General features: G+C 36.2%; 1 protein-coding gene across 4 annotated transcripts in view; it reads right to left on the reverse strand.

Annotated features, from left to right (window-relative positions):
* LOC131157557 (formamidopyrimidine-DNA glycosylase) overlaps positions 1-17641 on the reverse strand; it is a 35818-nt gene extending 18177 nt beyond the window's left edge. For 2 of the 4 annotated variants that reach the window (XM_058111798.1, XM_058111802.1), the window contains exons 1-5: positions 17302-17641; positions 14786-14837; positions 9624-9681; positions 6514-6582; positions 6279-6404 (exon numbers count right to left, since the gene is read on the reverse strand). In XM_058111798.1, the coding sequence (XP_057967781.1) occupies positions 6279-6404; positions 6514-6582; positions 9624-9681; positions 14786-14837; positions 17302-17530 (534 nt within the window). In that variant the 5' untranslated portion in view covers positions 17531-17641. The remainder of the gene's footprint in view (positions 1-6278; positions 6405-6513; positions 6583-9623; positions 9682-14785; positions 14838-17301) is intronic. The other 2 variants (XM_058111799.1, XM_058111800.1) reach the window with 2 other exon arrangements.
* Between the last annotated feature and the right edge of the window lie 327 nt (positions 17642-17968).

Consider the following 17968-nt stretch of genomic DNA (forward strand, 5'->3'; position numbering starts at 1 on the left):
GCATCCTTATAAGATGGGAATCAATAAGCATAACATCATTCCAAAACACTTAAAAAAAACATTTGACAAATTAAGGCGGGAGAAACATCAAGGATACGTCTATTTTTCCTCTCTGCAATCCAATTTAGTGGAGGAGTGTGGACTCAAGATGACTAATGAACAATATCAAACTGAGTCATGTAAGTATTGAATTGAGTATTGAAATACTCTTTAGCATTATCATTCTAAAGTACCCGAACTGGCAAACCAAATTGAGTCTTTATCTCAGAGGAAAAGGCACAAAATATATGAAAAAACTCGAAACAAACTTTTATTAAATAAAGTCAAGTCATCCTTGAATAATCATCAACAAAGGTTACAAAATATTGGAAACCCAACTTGGACACAACCCAACTAAGACCCCAAACATCATAATACTAACATGAAAGTGCTTGCTGTCCATTTATTGGTTAGAGAAGCAAAAAGGACACAATGATGCTTTCCCAATGACAAGACACACTCAAGACTAGAGATAAGACTCAAATCAAGAACTAGTAGCTTCAACTTTTCCAACGAAGGATGACCAAGGTGACAATGGATTTGGAGTGGTGTGGTAGCAACACTGCAGGCGGTAGAAGGACATGGCGGCTCAAGGTGATAAAGTCCACTAGCTTCACACCCTCCGTTGATTGTCTTCCTCGTCTTCAAATCCTAAAAAACCACAGAATCAGGGAAGAATGTAATTGAACAATTCATGGATTTGCCAATCTTGCTAGCTGATATAAGATTGAAAGGAAACTAGGGAATACACAAAACCAAAGGAAGAGAAATAGAGGAAGTGGGATTTGCAATCCCAATTCCCTTAATAGTAGTGATGGAGCAAGCTTTCACGATATTGGAGAGTAGAGAAGAAATTAGGAATACTTGTGATATGATCAATGGCAATGGAATCTATAACCCAAGTACTAGGCAAGAAGTACTAGATGACAAGCAAGTTGTAGGGTTATCTATCTGGACAACGGATGCAATGAGAAAAGAAGCTTGTTGGGACACTTGATACTACTAGAATTTGGAAAACTCTTCCTCTAACATAGATATAGTATGTTGGTTCCCACTTGGGACCAAAGGTGTGGAGTTTGCAGTGGTTGCATTGGCGACAAAAGAAAGTTTATTGTGGAGATCCCAACACTGCTCAATAGTATGGCCTCCACGTCCACAATGAGTGCATTTGCGAGGAGTGCCTCTACCTCGTCCATCTCTTCCACCACGGACACTCAAACCATCTCGATAATTTCTAAGACTACTTGGTTGAAAACTGGAATCACCTTACACGACAAAGGCTGTCCTCTCAAAGTCAGAGGTTGATCATAGACTCCATCCCAACACTCACAAATTAGACCGGTGTTAAACAAGAGGAACAACTAGACTAAGCAAAACAATCACGAACAAGGTCAACCACCAAAACAACCATGAATAAGTCACCAACAAACTAATATAACACCACCACAGCCCCACAAAATCAACATATGAATGCTGCCACTGCTCCAAGAGACTCACCAATGGCCTTTACAAATACCAAATATCAGATTGCCACGAGTGCATGGTCGAAAAAGATCGGATTTTTTTATCAAAAAACATGTCCAACAGATTGATATTATGGCCTATGGAAGTAATCAAGATGTTTTGCAGAAAAATGCAGCAAAAACTGGCCAGCAAGTGTCTCACGCACTGACATGTGGGGTTGGCACCACCAACAGTTGGCCTGCACGTGGGGACATGTGGGGGGATTCCCAGCAATGGGATTTTACATAACTACAGATCAGAGGGATCTATTGTTGACTGTATCATTGGTTTTGTATAATATGGAAGGGTTTTCAAAATTCTGAGAAAGGCAGGATGGCCAGGATATTTTTCGGCATCAATTGAGTTTTTTGACAAACCCTGGACTGGTTTCTAGGCATACTCTTATGCTGGCTATTTTGCATAGGATGGCTAGTTTTAGGGTTTGGTTTGGTGGTGGTGGTAGGGCTTAGGTTGGATGTTGTTTTGATACCATGTCGGAATTTGGGAAAACAAAAGACCCAACACAGTGATAGGTCTCTGCCCCTATTTATAATACATAACAAGTACATTATAATGATCATAATAGCCTTACTAACTCTCACTTATTAACGTAATACTAACACAATAATAATGCTAAAAGACTAAAATAACCATTAACATCCCCCAAGACTATTATAGATCTATAGCAAGAACAATTGACAGGATTTTGAATAAGCTAATAACTAGGCTAATCAGTTTAAAGTCCTCAACTCTTTTGGCTCTTTCCTTTCTAGGAATGAGGGTGATAAAAGTGGAATTCACACTAGTATTCACCACACCTTTATGATGGAATTCATCAAATAGGATATCAACTTCCAATGTTCCCCAATTATACTCAAAGAATGCCATCAAGAAACCATCTGGACTGGGGGCTTTGTCTCTACACATGACAAATACCATTTTTCTAATTTCGTCAGCCTCAAAAGATCTTTCTAGCCGCTGAGCAGAACTGTCCTGGATGGGACTCTAGTCCAAGCCTTCCACCATCAACCTGTTTGGAATCTCCTCAAAAAAGGGAATTTTAAAGAAATTAGTGATCTCAATTCCGATCTATAATTGACCCCTCACCACCTGGCCAAAGTCTAATATCAGCTCCTTGATGTAACCTCTTCTTCTTCTCTGATTTGCCACCTAGAGGAAAGAGCCCCCTTCCTTAACCCATTTTGCCCTTTACTTCTAATACCAACACATGTCCTTTCTCAATAAGAGAATTTCTAACTCATTAACGAGATTGGCCCTCATGCTCCTATCTTTCTTCTCGAGAAGGTTGCACCCTTCTAACCTATCCAATCCTACAATTTCAGAAGGATACTGTTTTTTTACAACTGTGACCTCTTTATTCCAATCTTTAAGCTAAGATTTCAAGCATTCAGCTTCTTCATGAATTTAAAACCCTCCCACCCCTTCACCTGATGCTCTCTCCACCAACCTGTGACCCTCGCTCCCTAAAGGAAGGATGAGTTCACCATATGTTGTCGAAATGGAAAGGGGTGGGCCCCCATGTCATAGGGTTAGACTCTAAAAGAAGCAGGCAGTGATTATATTCTAGGGAGGATTTGCTAAACGAGATGTGCAAACACATCCTCCCACTCATTTGTGAACAGAAATTTGTCAATACATGAGCGAGCCTGTCCCAAAGAAGTCAAACTTTCTCATGCTCATGGAGATCCTAAACCAAAAACATCTTTTAATTCCTCAAGGAATTGACTTGTCAAAGAGACTACGTTCAGCCTATGCACAAAAGTAACCCACCATGCCCCTATAGGACCCCACAAGGACTTCCTAAAGGACACTAGTCTAGTATCTAAACAATAATTTGACCCCATGACACCTCCAATGAAGGAAGACGTATCCAATCTTTATGTCTACTGTCTCAGAAACTTCTGATCATGAACAAATCTTACTTGTTAGTCTTACATAATTGTTGTTCTATACTTCTATCAATTTGGTGTCATTTTTCTTCTTAATCCTTTCTAACTTTAGCTACAATGCATTGCCTCCAATAATGAGTCATACTTCTCATTAATTTAATATTAAAATGATGCTAAAATTACATAACAAAACAGTGGATACTTAAACCGAATATTAGATTGTTATATTCACTTGTCTACGTGCACATTGTTTCAGTTTTTTTTTTTTTTTTTTTTTTGGTTGCAGGTTTCATTTATATTTTGCTCAATTAATTTTGACGATTAACTATCTGTACTTTGGACAATGTACACAGAGACCCATGAATAGAATTCTATAATAGATTAATTTTTTTTGACAGCAAAAGTAGAGATTTCATTAGAAGAAGAATAATTTACAAAGAGAAGTAAGACATCTCCCAAAAGAATTCTGGAAAAATCCAGAAAAAGAAAGAACTAGAAATGCAAAAAAACACTTTGAAACATCAAAGCAAAAAATTCCTCCAATCTCACAGAATTTCTAAAAAGCTCACTCGCTTAAAGCAACCAGAAACGCACCATAAAGAAGCCAAATAATGGATCCTCTCCCAAGCCAGTTGGCTGCTCAACTTTACCCCTAAAAAAATCTGAGCATTTCACTTCAACCATAAACCCCACAGCACTGCAAAAACTCCACACTTCCACAGAGAAGTCCTATCCTTTTCCCTTCTGAAGCCCTCAAAAGAGATAGCCAACATTCCATTCAACTGTAACTGGACAAACGCAAGCTTCTCCCAACACACCAAATAAATTATTCTAGATGCTCCAAGCAAAGTCACAATATAAACAAATAAGGGGCCGACTCAGAATTCAAATAACAAAGCACACAAACATCTGGAGATAAGACCTTCAAGGTCTCCTAATTTGCAACAGACTGTTAGTACTGATTCTATTAAGCACAAACAGCCAAATGAAAGCCTTAATCTTTGGGGGAGCTCTAGCCTTCCAGATACGTGAAACTAGAGGCAAACAAGAATTGGAACGGGTCAAAAACTCGAAAATAAGCCCCCCGAAAGATCCAAAGCCTAAGACCAAGTATTTCTCTAAAGAAAGATGTCTATTATTCAATAATGACAACAAGGAGGACAGTTCCATCATCTCCCTATCATTTAGAGATCTTCTAATTAATAACAGATCAATAATAATTACTGACATTCTAATCCAAAAAAACTATTTAATGCTTGCAGCAGAAGCAAAGTCCTTAATCGGGTAGAGGAAACAAATCAAAGTCATGCACAAAATTTTTCAGGTTCAAGCCTTAATCCATCTTCAAAATGTGATTTTATATAGTTCTATACTTCTATTTATACTTAATTTTGTTTAACAATTTTTTTGTTATTTTTAAAAGATACTAATATTTTATCCACAAAATGATTTGCATTTTCATATTATTCATATTTTTATATATATTATAGATATAGATAATAAAAATGCATGTGTGTGCGCCCACACCCACACAAATTGTAATCATGGTATCCAAACTACCTCATCAGTGCTCCCACAGTTTTAATTTTTATTCATATGTAAACACACACACACTGGTGTGGTGGCACCCATGAATCCAGACTGCCTCATTGCTGCCCTTTATTTACAATTTTATAATTTAAATTCCTACTCTTATAATCATATTTCCTAAATGTCGTCATTTCCATCTTCCCCAAGTATGGAAGCTTGTAAACAACATAAAAATAGAAACTCATTTGTTCCTCTTATTTTCAAAATGCATACTCATGCTCCTATATCCATTTCTCTATAATTCCAACTTGTAACATGAGATATGGCTGTTGAGGTTATTTCTAAAAATGACACAAAATAATGTTGATTGCAAATTTACTACGAAATTTAACAATTAAATCCTCATTCTCATTTATTTCTACTTTGTTCATTTACTAATGTTGAATAGATTGTTTGGATTATCTTGTGAGGATTGGGCGTGCCCAAAGACAGTAAAAGATCTATTCGCTATTCGATATTTCTTTTACAGGATTTGGGAGGAGTAAATGAAAGGATTGATTGTGAAAGTGTATGCTGTTTGATGTTATGTGGGGCATTTGATGCACCTATGGTCACAGGAAATTTGGGACAGGATATATGATTTGGCATCTCTTTGGGCTTTTTGTGCATGCTGTTTTAAGGGTACATGCTTTGAGGATTTTGGGCAGGATTGGAATGCTTTGTCTTTTTTGATAGAAAAAGAAATTTATTAAGAAAGAGAGAAGAGAGAATTACATCCTAGAAGAGGACAAGAGATCCTCAAAGCAGGAATTGGAATGCTTTATTAAGTTGATTGCATTTTTTTTTGTTTTCTTCCATTCTGTACAAGGATTTATTGTCCTCCTCATTGTATATTCTTTTTCTCCTAATAATATACTTTCATTTCATATCCACAAAAAAATAAATAAATAAATAAATCCTCATAACTACCTCTTATCTTAAAATAAAATATCAGTTTGTATTCTGTAGTTAAAGGTGCAAACATTTTCCAGTTCATTTTACAAGAATGACATTTCTTTCCTAATGTAAACGACATAGAACTTAGGCAAGCATATGATAAAACTATGAATGCAGAAATCAAGCATCCAATTGCACTGGAGAACAAAGAAAATAAAACAAAGGAAAAATGTGAGGTAAAATTATTGCACTTGTTTAGTAATGTAAAAGTAGTTAGAATATCTGCAAAATTAATCAAGGTCATGTAGCATACATACATAACCTTGGGATTACCAAATTTAAAACAAAAGTTATTTCAACCTGATCAAGCAAAAGAGCCTTAATTGCAATCTCCTTCTTGCTCAGGAAGCTGATGAATTTATCCACTGTCATAGGTTCCAAAAGTGCATCTGGACCAAGCTCAGATATTGGTGGCACAGCAGCTGGCTGTACCAACAAAATCATTAAAATCAGATTCATAGGAGCCATAGGAAAGAAAATACCATAGAAAACTCTGTTTTGATGAATGAATAATTGCGTAAATTATTTACGATACATCTTTGAGCAAGCGGACTTTAGCAAATCGCCTTTTATCAGTGAAAGACAGTTCCAAACCATCCTCCAGCTGTACATTGAGAGTATAAATTTTTGTTATAGTATTTGAAAAGCGACAGATCTATCAAAAATAATAATATGAGAACAATATTAGAGAAAATTAGAGCCACATGAAGATGCTCCTCTCGTCATTACCCAGTTCATGTGCAATATTCAAAAGGATGGCAAGGTAATAAATAAACAAGTCAAAGGCATCAATGAACAACACAGATGGCAAATATTTATTTCTTTTCAGGGAAGGAGGAGCGGGGTTGTACCTATTGACTAACATGCAAACGAAAAAAAATATATCCAATAAAAACTGTTACAACAATTTCATTTGTGGGTAGGTTGAGTAACTAGTGTGTACAATTTATTGCCAAGGTTCTTGCACAGCTTGAGTCTTGTGTCAGAAAGCAGAGTCCTCCACTTTTTACCAAATGATACAGCCATCGTGATTTATTAACGAAGCCAGTACATTAACTAGACAAAAAACAAACAACCTAGACTAGAACTAACCTGCAGTCCCCGTAAACCAGACAGCACATTGTCATTCATCATGAGAGGATCTTATACATGATTCTACCAAAAGGATTAACCTTGTATACACAACAAGTGAAAGCAAAAGCATTAACTCTATTTTTATCACTTTGGTGCTTAACAAGAACCAGTCTCTAAGGTTGCCAATTTTCGACCTATTAGTTTAGCAACTAGTGCGTATAATATAACTGCTAAGGTTCTTGTGCATAGGTTTTGTCTTGTGTTAGAAAGCAAAGTCCTCCATTTTTTAGCAAATAGTAATGAAGGCAGTACATTAACTAGATAAAAAGCAAACAACCTAGACTAGAACTAACCTGAAGCCCCCCCATCCTAGTTGAGCGAACCATGAATCAATCCTACCAACCCAGAAAAAAAAACTACCATGAAATCAAGATCTATACACACACACACACACACATATAAAACCAACCTGTCTTTATTACAAATTATTCCAAACTTCTACTCTGAAATAGCAAAAGAAGATGACTTTATTAGAAAAAGAACATACAAGGAGAACAGGAAATCCTCCAAACAGAAGGGGAAAAAAAAGGAAAATAAAAAATAAAACAAAAACAATAAAGAAAACTTCAAACAAAATAAAAAATAAACAAAAACAGTAAAGCAAACTTCAAACAATCAGGCTAACAAAGCCAACCAATCCCGTCAAATATCAGAAAACCTCACTCCTTTTACACAACCAGCAGAAGCACACCAAAGCGAGGCCAAATAATGAATCTTCTCCCATAACAACTTCCAATCCATAAACCCCACAGAACTGAAAAAACCATACACATCCACAAAGCATGAGCATCCTTCCTTTTACCAAAACCAGCAACAGAAGTGGCCAACAATTCCTCCACTGATTTCCAGCAAACTCAATATTCTCCTAAAAAGATCAAAAAGCTTATTCCATATATTCCAAGAAAACAAGCACTGCAAAAACAAATAAGACACTATTTCAGAACTATCATGACAAAGAAAACATATATCAAGAGAAAGTGCTATGTAGGACAAGAAGTGAGTATTTGGATGGAACTTTTCAACCCAATTTGGAGCCCTACGTCGAAGAATAGGGTCAATTGTTTACTGGGTCCAAAACCCAAATGTGATTAGTTAATTAGTTGTTTAAATATGTGTGCGCGGTTTGTTGTATTAGGATTATGTATGTTGGGGGCTTGTTTGTAGCATTTGTGTATTCTAGGGGTATGTTTGTATTGCAATGTAGTTTTAGGGGCATCTATGCAATTTCATGTGTTTAGAGGCTTTCTTATAAATAGTGCGTGAAAGCCATGTTGTAGGCAGTTGATGTTGAATTTGAATTTAGCTGTGACCGTGAATTCCCCCTGTTATCTCCTCTCCTCCCTTCCTCTTCCTTCCACTCTTCTATTTCTTCTAATCTCTCCCATGGCTCCAGAACCATGATGCTGGCCCTGCATCAAAGTGCCTTTGAAGGTCTCCTACTCCGCAACAGATTGCTGGGGTTAACTCTATTAAAAACAACCAACCAAATAAAAGTCTAGATTTTTTAGAGAACTTTGGTCTTCCAAATAATTCTATGGAGTGGAAAGGAAATGTTAGAATTAATCAAGTATTCAAAAAAGATTTGCAAGAATAAGCCCCCAAAGATTCTACAGACCAAGAACGCCTATCCACCTTATATGTCAATAATCAATAGAGCAGGGCATACAAGTTTTCAAAACCACATGCACATAATTTCACTATAATATTTAGCAATTATCATCAACAAAATATTCAGGTAAATATGTCATAATCCTAGACTTGACCAACAGGGAAGAACCACTATTTATCCTTAGTTCCCAAACTAAAGCACCAACAGAAAACCCATCAAATGCATCAGACCTATACTTAGTGCAACACAAACAATACCGCACCAAATATCTAGAACTAGCTTGCCTGGCATACAGCCTAAACTATAGTGTCCTAATCAAGTGGTGAAGATCCAGATGCCAACAGTAGGGCAGATATGTAGGACCTGTATTACAGAAATAAACCCCACGGGAGATGAGAAGACAGAGAAAAAGATAAAGAGAGAAGTTTTATAATCTACTAATATTTTCAAACATTATGTCATGACTTCAGGAAGAACTCATTGAATGTGCAGAGAAAACGAATAGCAAATCTTAAGCATTTTAACATAATCATGAGCTCTCCTATCTAAGGAACAAGCAGAAATTAGAAGTTCTTATTTTTGCAACACCAACAGTAAGTATTCTTTTTTATAGAAATATCGACCAAGTATTAATGCATTGGTACTCACATAAATGTTTCAGGTATTGTAAAAGAATTAGAGAACAAAATATTTTGTTGTGTATTTCAATTTTTCCAGAATAAGCTTCAGTCGCAAAAATTTTGAAAAAATAGCAGACTACCAACTAGTGCCTAAAAAGCATTTTATCAAGATAACAAGATTAAACTGAACATCGTTTGTCTAGTGCCGCAGAACCTCATCTGATTCACAATCATAGTGAAACTAAAAGGTACATTCACATATATTCATAAAAGAGTCATTACCTCAATAAAAAACTTGGAATATTTGGAAGGCCACTCGTCAGTATCATTTACAGCAGACCTATCAGCAAATTTTATGCCATTAAAATTGAAAATCACATACCGTCCATATGTGCAGAAAATAGTGATCATACAAGAATCAGGCATAACAAATCTTGGCCATTTGACACAAAATCATTTTAACGACAAAGTAGAAGAAGAATATATGTCATAACCATGCAGAGAAATGAAAGTTATTCATTACATGCCACAAGGAAGAAAAACATTCACAACATGGCATGACAAGTTGTGGAGGATGGAAACCTGGGCTGAAAACTTGAATTTAGGAATTAGGTGGAATATTCAATATTTGGCATTTTATGGGGAATTATTGTAATTTATATTTTTGTTGCTTAGGAATCAAATAATGCAAGCACTAGGAATTTGTGTTAGACTGATTTGGTTTCCTATTTTGTATTTTTATTTAGAAATAGATTCCTAACTGATGTTTTAGGAGTCCATGAAGGAGCACTCATGCCACGGTTTTAATTAGAGTTGAATATTTTTTGAAGTGCTTGTGTGCTCTTGATACGATGTCCTATTCTGTTGAATTTTTTTTTTTTCTTTTTAGTGGTGCAGAGAATCAAAATATAAATAGCCTAAAAGATCACTCTTGATCTCATCAAATGTAAAGGAATAAATTTAAACAGACATGTGAATGCATAAGAAACCTACTAGCAAACGAAATCTACATATAGCTAACTCAAATATAAATATTTTCATATGCAATTACGCAATAATTACTAGAAAAAGGAAACAAAAAATCTTATATTGGTTGCAGGATTTTGCTTCATTTGACATTGCTATTAAATGAAGATTATCATTAAACACATGTACTTTTCCAGACAAATACAGCGTCTTATTTGTCAATACAAGAAACATGCAAGAATCTTAAAGAATGTGCAAATTATAGCACCATAACTATATAAGTAAGAAGGTTAATTCAGCTGCATATTCCATATGACAAAGGCATAAAAATCACCTAGTACACAAGGCTGCCACACAATATTGAGGCTTTTTGGGTAGCATAATAATGTATGCAACCTTACCTCCTTATTTTGGAGAGGCACTTTCCATGATTTGAAAATACGGCCTCCAGGTTTGGGTGTAGCAACCTTACTATTAGGCAATAATTAGTTCATATGAAAAGACTTAGTTCATATGAAAAGGATTCATATGATGTTTCATAATAATCATAGTTCTAATTATTATACAAAATCTTTGCTTGATGTTGCAAAGTTATTTACCAGAAAACACTAACACCCCAGCAAACCACAAATTGGTACCAACATTTATAAACATGGGTACATTTTCGTTCTAGAACAAACCTAACTATCCAAAACATAACATAAATTTTTTTAGTCAATGTGGAGAATCAACACATTATAGTTCTATTTCAGTCACTAATATTTTATTTCAAAAGAGAAAATCTCTACTGGATTTAGAAATAACTCAACATCCTCCCCAAAATATACAAGTGCCATTACATAGTTTTCACCAATATATCTGTGTACGTGTATCCCTAGCATTTCACATTTTAGAGTGTGTACTGTACCACAATCCTGTCCCCATTCCCGTTCCCTTTGCATGAATTGGCATTCTGCCTTCTAGGTTAACAGTAGCACTTAGCGCCATCAATCACAATTAGTCCTACTGACAGGTATAGACTCAATTCAACAATTTCTTTCTCTCTTTAGGTTTTTTTTGGGGGGGTTTTTTTAAGAGTCAAAAGAAAATCAATAAGGGAAAACAAGGGGTACAACCCAAGGAACAGACAGAATTTACAACTAATATCTACAAAATAAATGGTAGCCTTGACATTAACAAAATCTTGCCCATCAAACCCAAAAAACAAAGTTTTAAGCCATCTATAGCCCTTCAAATGCTCTGCAATTTCTTTCCTTCCAACTCATCCAAAATGGTTTGGAAGAATCACCCCAACAATATTCTTCCTTGCTTTATACGTTTGAGTGCCCCTCCAAGCTAATATTCTCTTCCAAGCTAATATTCTCCCAAAGAGAACCTGCTGCTACACTACTAGCACCTGTCATAGACAATGCGCTTTCCCACAATTCTCTCCACCACTTACAAGAAACAAGCAGATGATACACTTTCTCAGCTTCTCTTCTCACACAGGTAGCACCTATTTTCTCACCGCAGTAACCTCCTGTGAATTATCAAGCCTCAAAATCCTTTCCATAGCGAAAAAGGACACTATAGTGGGAGTGTCTTGCAAATGGAGTTCCAGTGAACACCACTTCTCCATCCGTCTTGGTTGCTTCTATTAATTACCTGGAAGGAAGATTTGACATCAAAGCAGCCATTTTTCGTACCTCTCACCTCATTACATACTCCCTTTGCGCATTTATGTTATGTCACTCCCATACAAGTTAGTAAAAAGCTCAGCAAAAACTTGAACAAAAATTTTCAGGAGCTTAAATGTGTTTCAATGTATATTCCGAAAGTTGACATTCACACTACTCTTCTAAAATATTTTTGGTTATTGGTATGCATTACCCTTCTAAATATGTACATTTTTAGCGACTTTTATCCATTTTGATCCCCCAGTAAAATGCACCCTAAAGAGAGTCTCCGAAGTAAAGGCATGACAAGCAAACTCAGATCTACTTCGAACTTAAAACATTTATGTGAAAATTCCATTTCATTTAATTTATATCATTCCAAGAGGATCAATAAGTTAATCTAATCACTCAGTTTTCTTGAAGATGCTAAATGAGGCAACTCTCCCACCCATCAAAATATCATAAGAAAATCATTGCAATAATGATTATGACGAACAAATAAGTAAAAGCTAATTTATCTCCGCACAGTTAACTAGAAGATGCAATAAGATATTTGCTTAAATTTTTTAATCAGAAATCCTTCAATAGAATATGTTGTGTTAACTTATTTGATATCAACTGCAGTAGACAATCTACCCAAATTTTGAATTAGATGTACTTTGTAAGTCATTGGTTCAAAAAATCAATGAAAATCATCTACAAATAACAAATATTGATAAACTCAATCTTCCAAAAAACATTAGAGCACATTAAACAAAGCAATCCCAGCCAACCTCAATTATCCTTTTCCCTTATCTTGATACAACAACAGATGGTCCTGCTGCTATTCACTTAGCTTTCCTTAGTCCTTCCTTCTTTTTAGTTGGTCCAGCAGCAAAAAGTCATCCAGCATTAACCTCACATTTTCTAATATTTTTTACTCTATGACAACCATTCACCATATTTGTTTTTCTCTTCTTTATTTTCCCTTTTTGGGTAAAAAGTTACCATCTACCTTCAATACTAGGATCTATATGCTTTTTTTTTTATTTTAAATATATATTAAGAAAGTGAATGTAAAATCAAAGCAAGGATAATAAATCCTCAAAAAGAAAAACAACAAACAAAAGCAGAAATAAAAAATAAAAACTAAAAAACATATCACAAAATAAAAAAAACAGAAATCAGCCAAGAAAACCCCTCTTTTATCCCTTCCCATCATAGTTCACCAAACACTTCAAATTAGCTAATTCCCTCTAACCCTTCTTCCTCTTAGATTTACCACCATCAAGCCTAACTTCATTTCCTCCAAGATCAAACATGAGGCAAAAGTTATCAAACAAACCTGAGAGTTTGAATGTCTTTCTTCGAAATTTGTTGAACTAGAGTGGGCAGAATTCCATCTTATACCTTCAAGCTCTTTTTCAGAAACAGCATCCTTAAAAATATTAATGCCATCTAAACCTTCTGTAAGAAGAGACGGTAGAATCCCAAAGGCAATAAGAAGAAAATTCAGAAGAAAAATCCTTGCTAAGCCCGAATTTGATCCAAAAGTAAACCCATATCACATTCAAAATCACTACCACCTACGCTATCATCTCTGGAACATACCCCCATCTCTCACTATCCTTACTGATATTAGCCCTCTCACAGATTGGCTCCTCCACTATAATTGAAACACCCTTAAAATATCTCTTAAGAATTTTTTTTTCTCACCAGATGAATCTCATTCATCTTCAAAATATTTCCTCCTTTCAAAACCCATTTGCACTTCCTTACAGTGGACGTAAACCTTTAGACTCCTCAAATTATTTGAGTCAACTTCAATACCAGTTGAATACCCTTCGAACCAACAATAAAGTCCTTATTTTCAACCTCACAAGAATTACAACTCTTAGAAGAAGATCCCCCAAACTCAATCCTGCAACCCCACCTACTATCATTCTTCTCTTGAACAGGAGAAGCATCATCCTCCTAGAAAATTAGAGAATTTTTAATAACAACCTTTCAGATTTCACCGCCACCTCTTTTTTGTTTTTGGAGCAGCTACTTCTCTCCTCTTGACCACCATAGATCTTGATAGAAAACAATGGAAGCGCAAAGCAAACACAATTTGCTTATGTTCCAAAGAGAGATTAATACCCTTAGCCTCACAGGTTTGCAAAAGAAGGCCTTCATTTTGATTGGGAACCTAACTAGGCTTTGGGTCTGCCCATTCGATTGGCCCAATAGTGATTTACCATGCTGATTTTTTTCCTCTCTAACCAAGCCCAACATAGAATCAAAAGTCCACTCTTGGGCCACCTTAACCAATAAGCACATCAGAAGTTTTAAAGGCCTTTATTGCTCTCAAACACTTCTTACCAGTTGATAAACTTAAAAGAAGAGTATGGAGAATGGCCAACGATTTTTTTTTTTTTTTTAATGAGTAAGGCAATAGGAGAGCTGTTGCGAGCAACTATTGCACATTTGCACTGCAATTACCGTAGTCTTCTGGAAGCTTGGAAAAAGAAAAACAGAAGAGCTTTCTCCAATGAAGCCTTGTCTGCTAGCGGAGTGTAAGACAGAATCCTGAAACATCTCTTGAGTGTGTGTATAGACGAATTATTTTGCATTCCATATAGAGACTTCTTTTAGCTATTAATTGTTTATAAAGTTGTATCTGCAAATTCCATTTTCCTGCTGCTGCCGTAGGCTTACAACCTATGTCCCTACAGCTAGTACATTCTTCTTCCATTGATAATTTAATGTATTCTACTTCCAAAACAGAAATTATCAAAATAAAATAGCAATAGTTCCCAAGCATGAAGCATAGATAGTTAGAGACATAAAAGAAAACCTCACCTCTTATATTTTGTAACTGCCACTCCCTTAATGTATATAGCACCAGCCATGCCTGAACACATTAAAGACAAAACATTCAAGCAAAAAAGCAATAAATTAGTAATACAATTAAAACCACATTGGGGCTAGGGAATTAAAGGAAAGGGAAAGAAACAAATAATTTGAATACAATCAATCCCGTTTGTAACAAATCCAATTTTGGAAGACTAACCGAACCAGCCAAGTGACCGGTTTGGGTTGAACCTGGTTAGACTGACTAGTCTAGTCTAGGTCTCAAAACCATGGTCCAAACAAACTACTAGTCTAAGATTCACATTCTAGTTTCCCAACTGGTTCAATCTAAAATTAAGGCAATGCTTTCACTTTAAAATAGGAGAAAAGCACCCAAAACCAATCAACACTGTCATGTCCCACCATTAACTAGAAAAGGTAAAGAGATACAAATCTAGTGTGTGGACTACTAAGCCACTCCATATATTGCCACTTGGCTCCAGATAAGATGTCTACCAAACTTGTTACAAATATCTTAATTTCACTTGGGTTTAATTGCATTTTCCCAGTGGCAACATCCCCACTTAAACTTTCCACCCAAGTTGTTAATAATTTAACTTGAGCTTATGGTGCACTTCTACCCACCTATCATCTACATTAAGATTAAAGATGACATCGCAAAACGGCAAAAAATAAGCAGCTCAATGGGTCAATAGAATAATGTGCACTGCACTACATTTTACTATAAAGCATAAAGTAATGCACATTAGTTTTATAGTGCACATTTGTGTATGCCTTGGTACTAAACCCTTGTTATAAATAAGTAGTGCACATTAGTTTGTGCATTTTAAGACAATAAACTCATGCACACTATGACCCCTTGCCCTTCATGCATAGTTGCATGACAAGTATTTTAACTTGGTCAAAGATACTAAGATACAAACCCCACATGCTTCTCAATGCATCTCAACACGTAAATACTAGTGGACTTCACATAAAAATCACCATACTTCTCAAAATGCTACTAACATGCATAAGGGACGAAACATATGTATAGGTACTACTTAATCTTACAAATAAAAGACATAATAATGTAGTACAAAATACAAACAAAATTCTTTGCCAAATCAAATGCTTATTAAGTTGTGTAAATGCATAAAATTACCATTATGGCCTAGATTATGAAATTGATGACCAACATCAACTTTGGATGTGCATATAGTTAAATTAACTATTAATTATATTACATTTTCTTTCTTGTACGAGGTCAAGATTGGCAGTGCACCCTAGGAGTGGGCATATAGACACGTGGTAGGGTCTCTACAAATCCTGGTCTTGGGATGTTCTAAAAAATTTTGGCTTGGTCAACTCAAATCAGGGTTCACTAAAGGGGATCCCTACCCCTCCTAAGCTGCTTAAGCATCCGCATGCTATTTGTGACATCCTTTCATCCTAGCCATGCGTCATAATTGGATTAGCTCAAAAATCTATCTTTTTCATTAATTAAGACATGACATGTCAATTTATTATTGAAGGATCACATATTGCACCATTTTGCCTCTCTCCTATAAATACTCCCAATTATTCTTAAGGGGGACTTTTGGCACACTTGAAAACTCAAGCCCTCTCCCTCTCTCTCTCTCTCTCTCTCTCACACACACACACATCTTGGATTCCCATTAGTTCAGGGAATCCCTTTAGCCACCAAAACGCCTTCACCCACCACAAATCACACTTGAGTTTCCTAGGAATTGTTTGGTTCTCCTCTCTGAGCCCTCTCCAAAGCATCCATTACCCATGTACAACAAAGCCCTCCTCCCTTCTCAGTTCTCAAGAAGCCCTTCCACAAGTTGCTTTGCTTATTTTATTAGTTAAAATAATAGCATAAAATTTTGCATTTCAAGCATGTGATATGTTCAGCATTACTTAAATTTGTTTTACTCTCTTGCTTACTTCTTTCCAAGTCAAATACAATGTCCCCAGACAAGGTTTGAAAAGAAATCAATTGCAACCTGGTGGTTTTGTTCTACCTGCACATGATTTGCAATATGTTCCTGCAGCAGACTCATTTAAGTGGAAGCAAATAATATCTTAAACACAGAGAATTATCCACGCCTCAAAGCCACAGAATTTTGTGAATTTGTACTCATAAAATCATATTTCGTGCTAACATTGTGCACATTGATGTATAGACAGGGAGCAGTTTGATCTATTGAGCAAGTAGGATAACCATGCGCAGCCGCATTTTCCTTTTTAACACGAAACTGAGGCAACAGGCGGTTAACTGGACAATGAACTCAAGTTAGGTGGTTAATTGTTCAATTGAAAAGTTAAGGGGATATTGTCACCAGTGGCATAATTTGAAGTAAAAATAGGTGAGTAAACCTTCATGTTTTAAAAAATTTCCTAATACCTTGTTTTTTAACATTTTTCACCAACATGATCTCAGAAACCAAACGGCACTCGACAACACTAGCAGCCGCAACCCACGCAAAAATCACCATTTCCCAAGGCTTAAAACGTACCGAACTGGAAAGAAGGGAAAGGAGGCGAATCGAGCTCGAGCCACATGTTCTTGCCCTTGCGGCGAGCGGAAACGATAGTTTTGCCGAGAAGGGAGGCCTGGAAGTCTTCGGGGGAGACGCCATCGATGACCTTGGAGTCGTCCGCGACAACCGCTCTCTTGATACTCTTCCCCACGCAGTGCTCCTCCACCGCTCGCCTCGCCGCCTCCACCTCCGGAAGCTCCGGCATGGCGTTCTGCTCTCTTCCTCTGCCAAATGCGTCAGTGGGTAAGTGCCAGTAAGTATGAAAATGCAGGGCCGTCCGAGCGAACTCTGCATTGGGCGTGGTTTTAAAAGAGATTTTTACAGAATTATTAAGGAAAAAAAAAAATACAAGTATGTTTGGATGGGGGATAAATTTACAAAAATATACCCAATGGACTCGGTTGACTATTTAAAAAAAAAAAAAAATACAGAATTGACTTTTGAAAAGTCGATTCTAAGCGAAAGAGATAGGAGACTGGCGCGCTGCCAGTCAGTACATGAAAAACCAAAAAAAAAAATTAAAAGTGAGAGAACTGACTTTTAGAAAGTCGGTTCTCTCGCCGATAAGTGAACATATTCACAGTAAGTTTGGTGTAGTTTTTATAGATAATAAGATAAGGAAAAGATGACTCAGATGGTATGG

This window comes from Malania oleifera, chromosome 6 (assembly GCF_029873635.1).
Source record: "Malania oleifera isolate guangnan ecotype guangnan chromosome 6, ASM2987363v1, whole genome shotgun sequence".
Lineage (NCBI taxonomy): Eukaryota > Viridiplantae > Streptophyta > Magnoliopsida > Santalales > Ximeniaceae > Malania > Malania oleifera.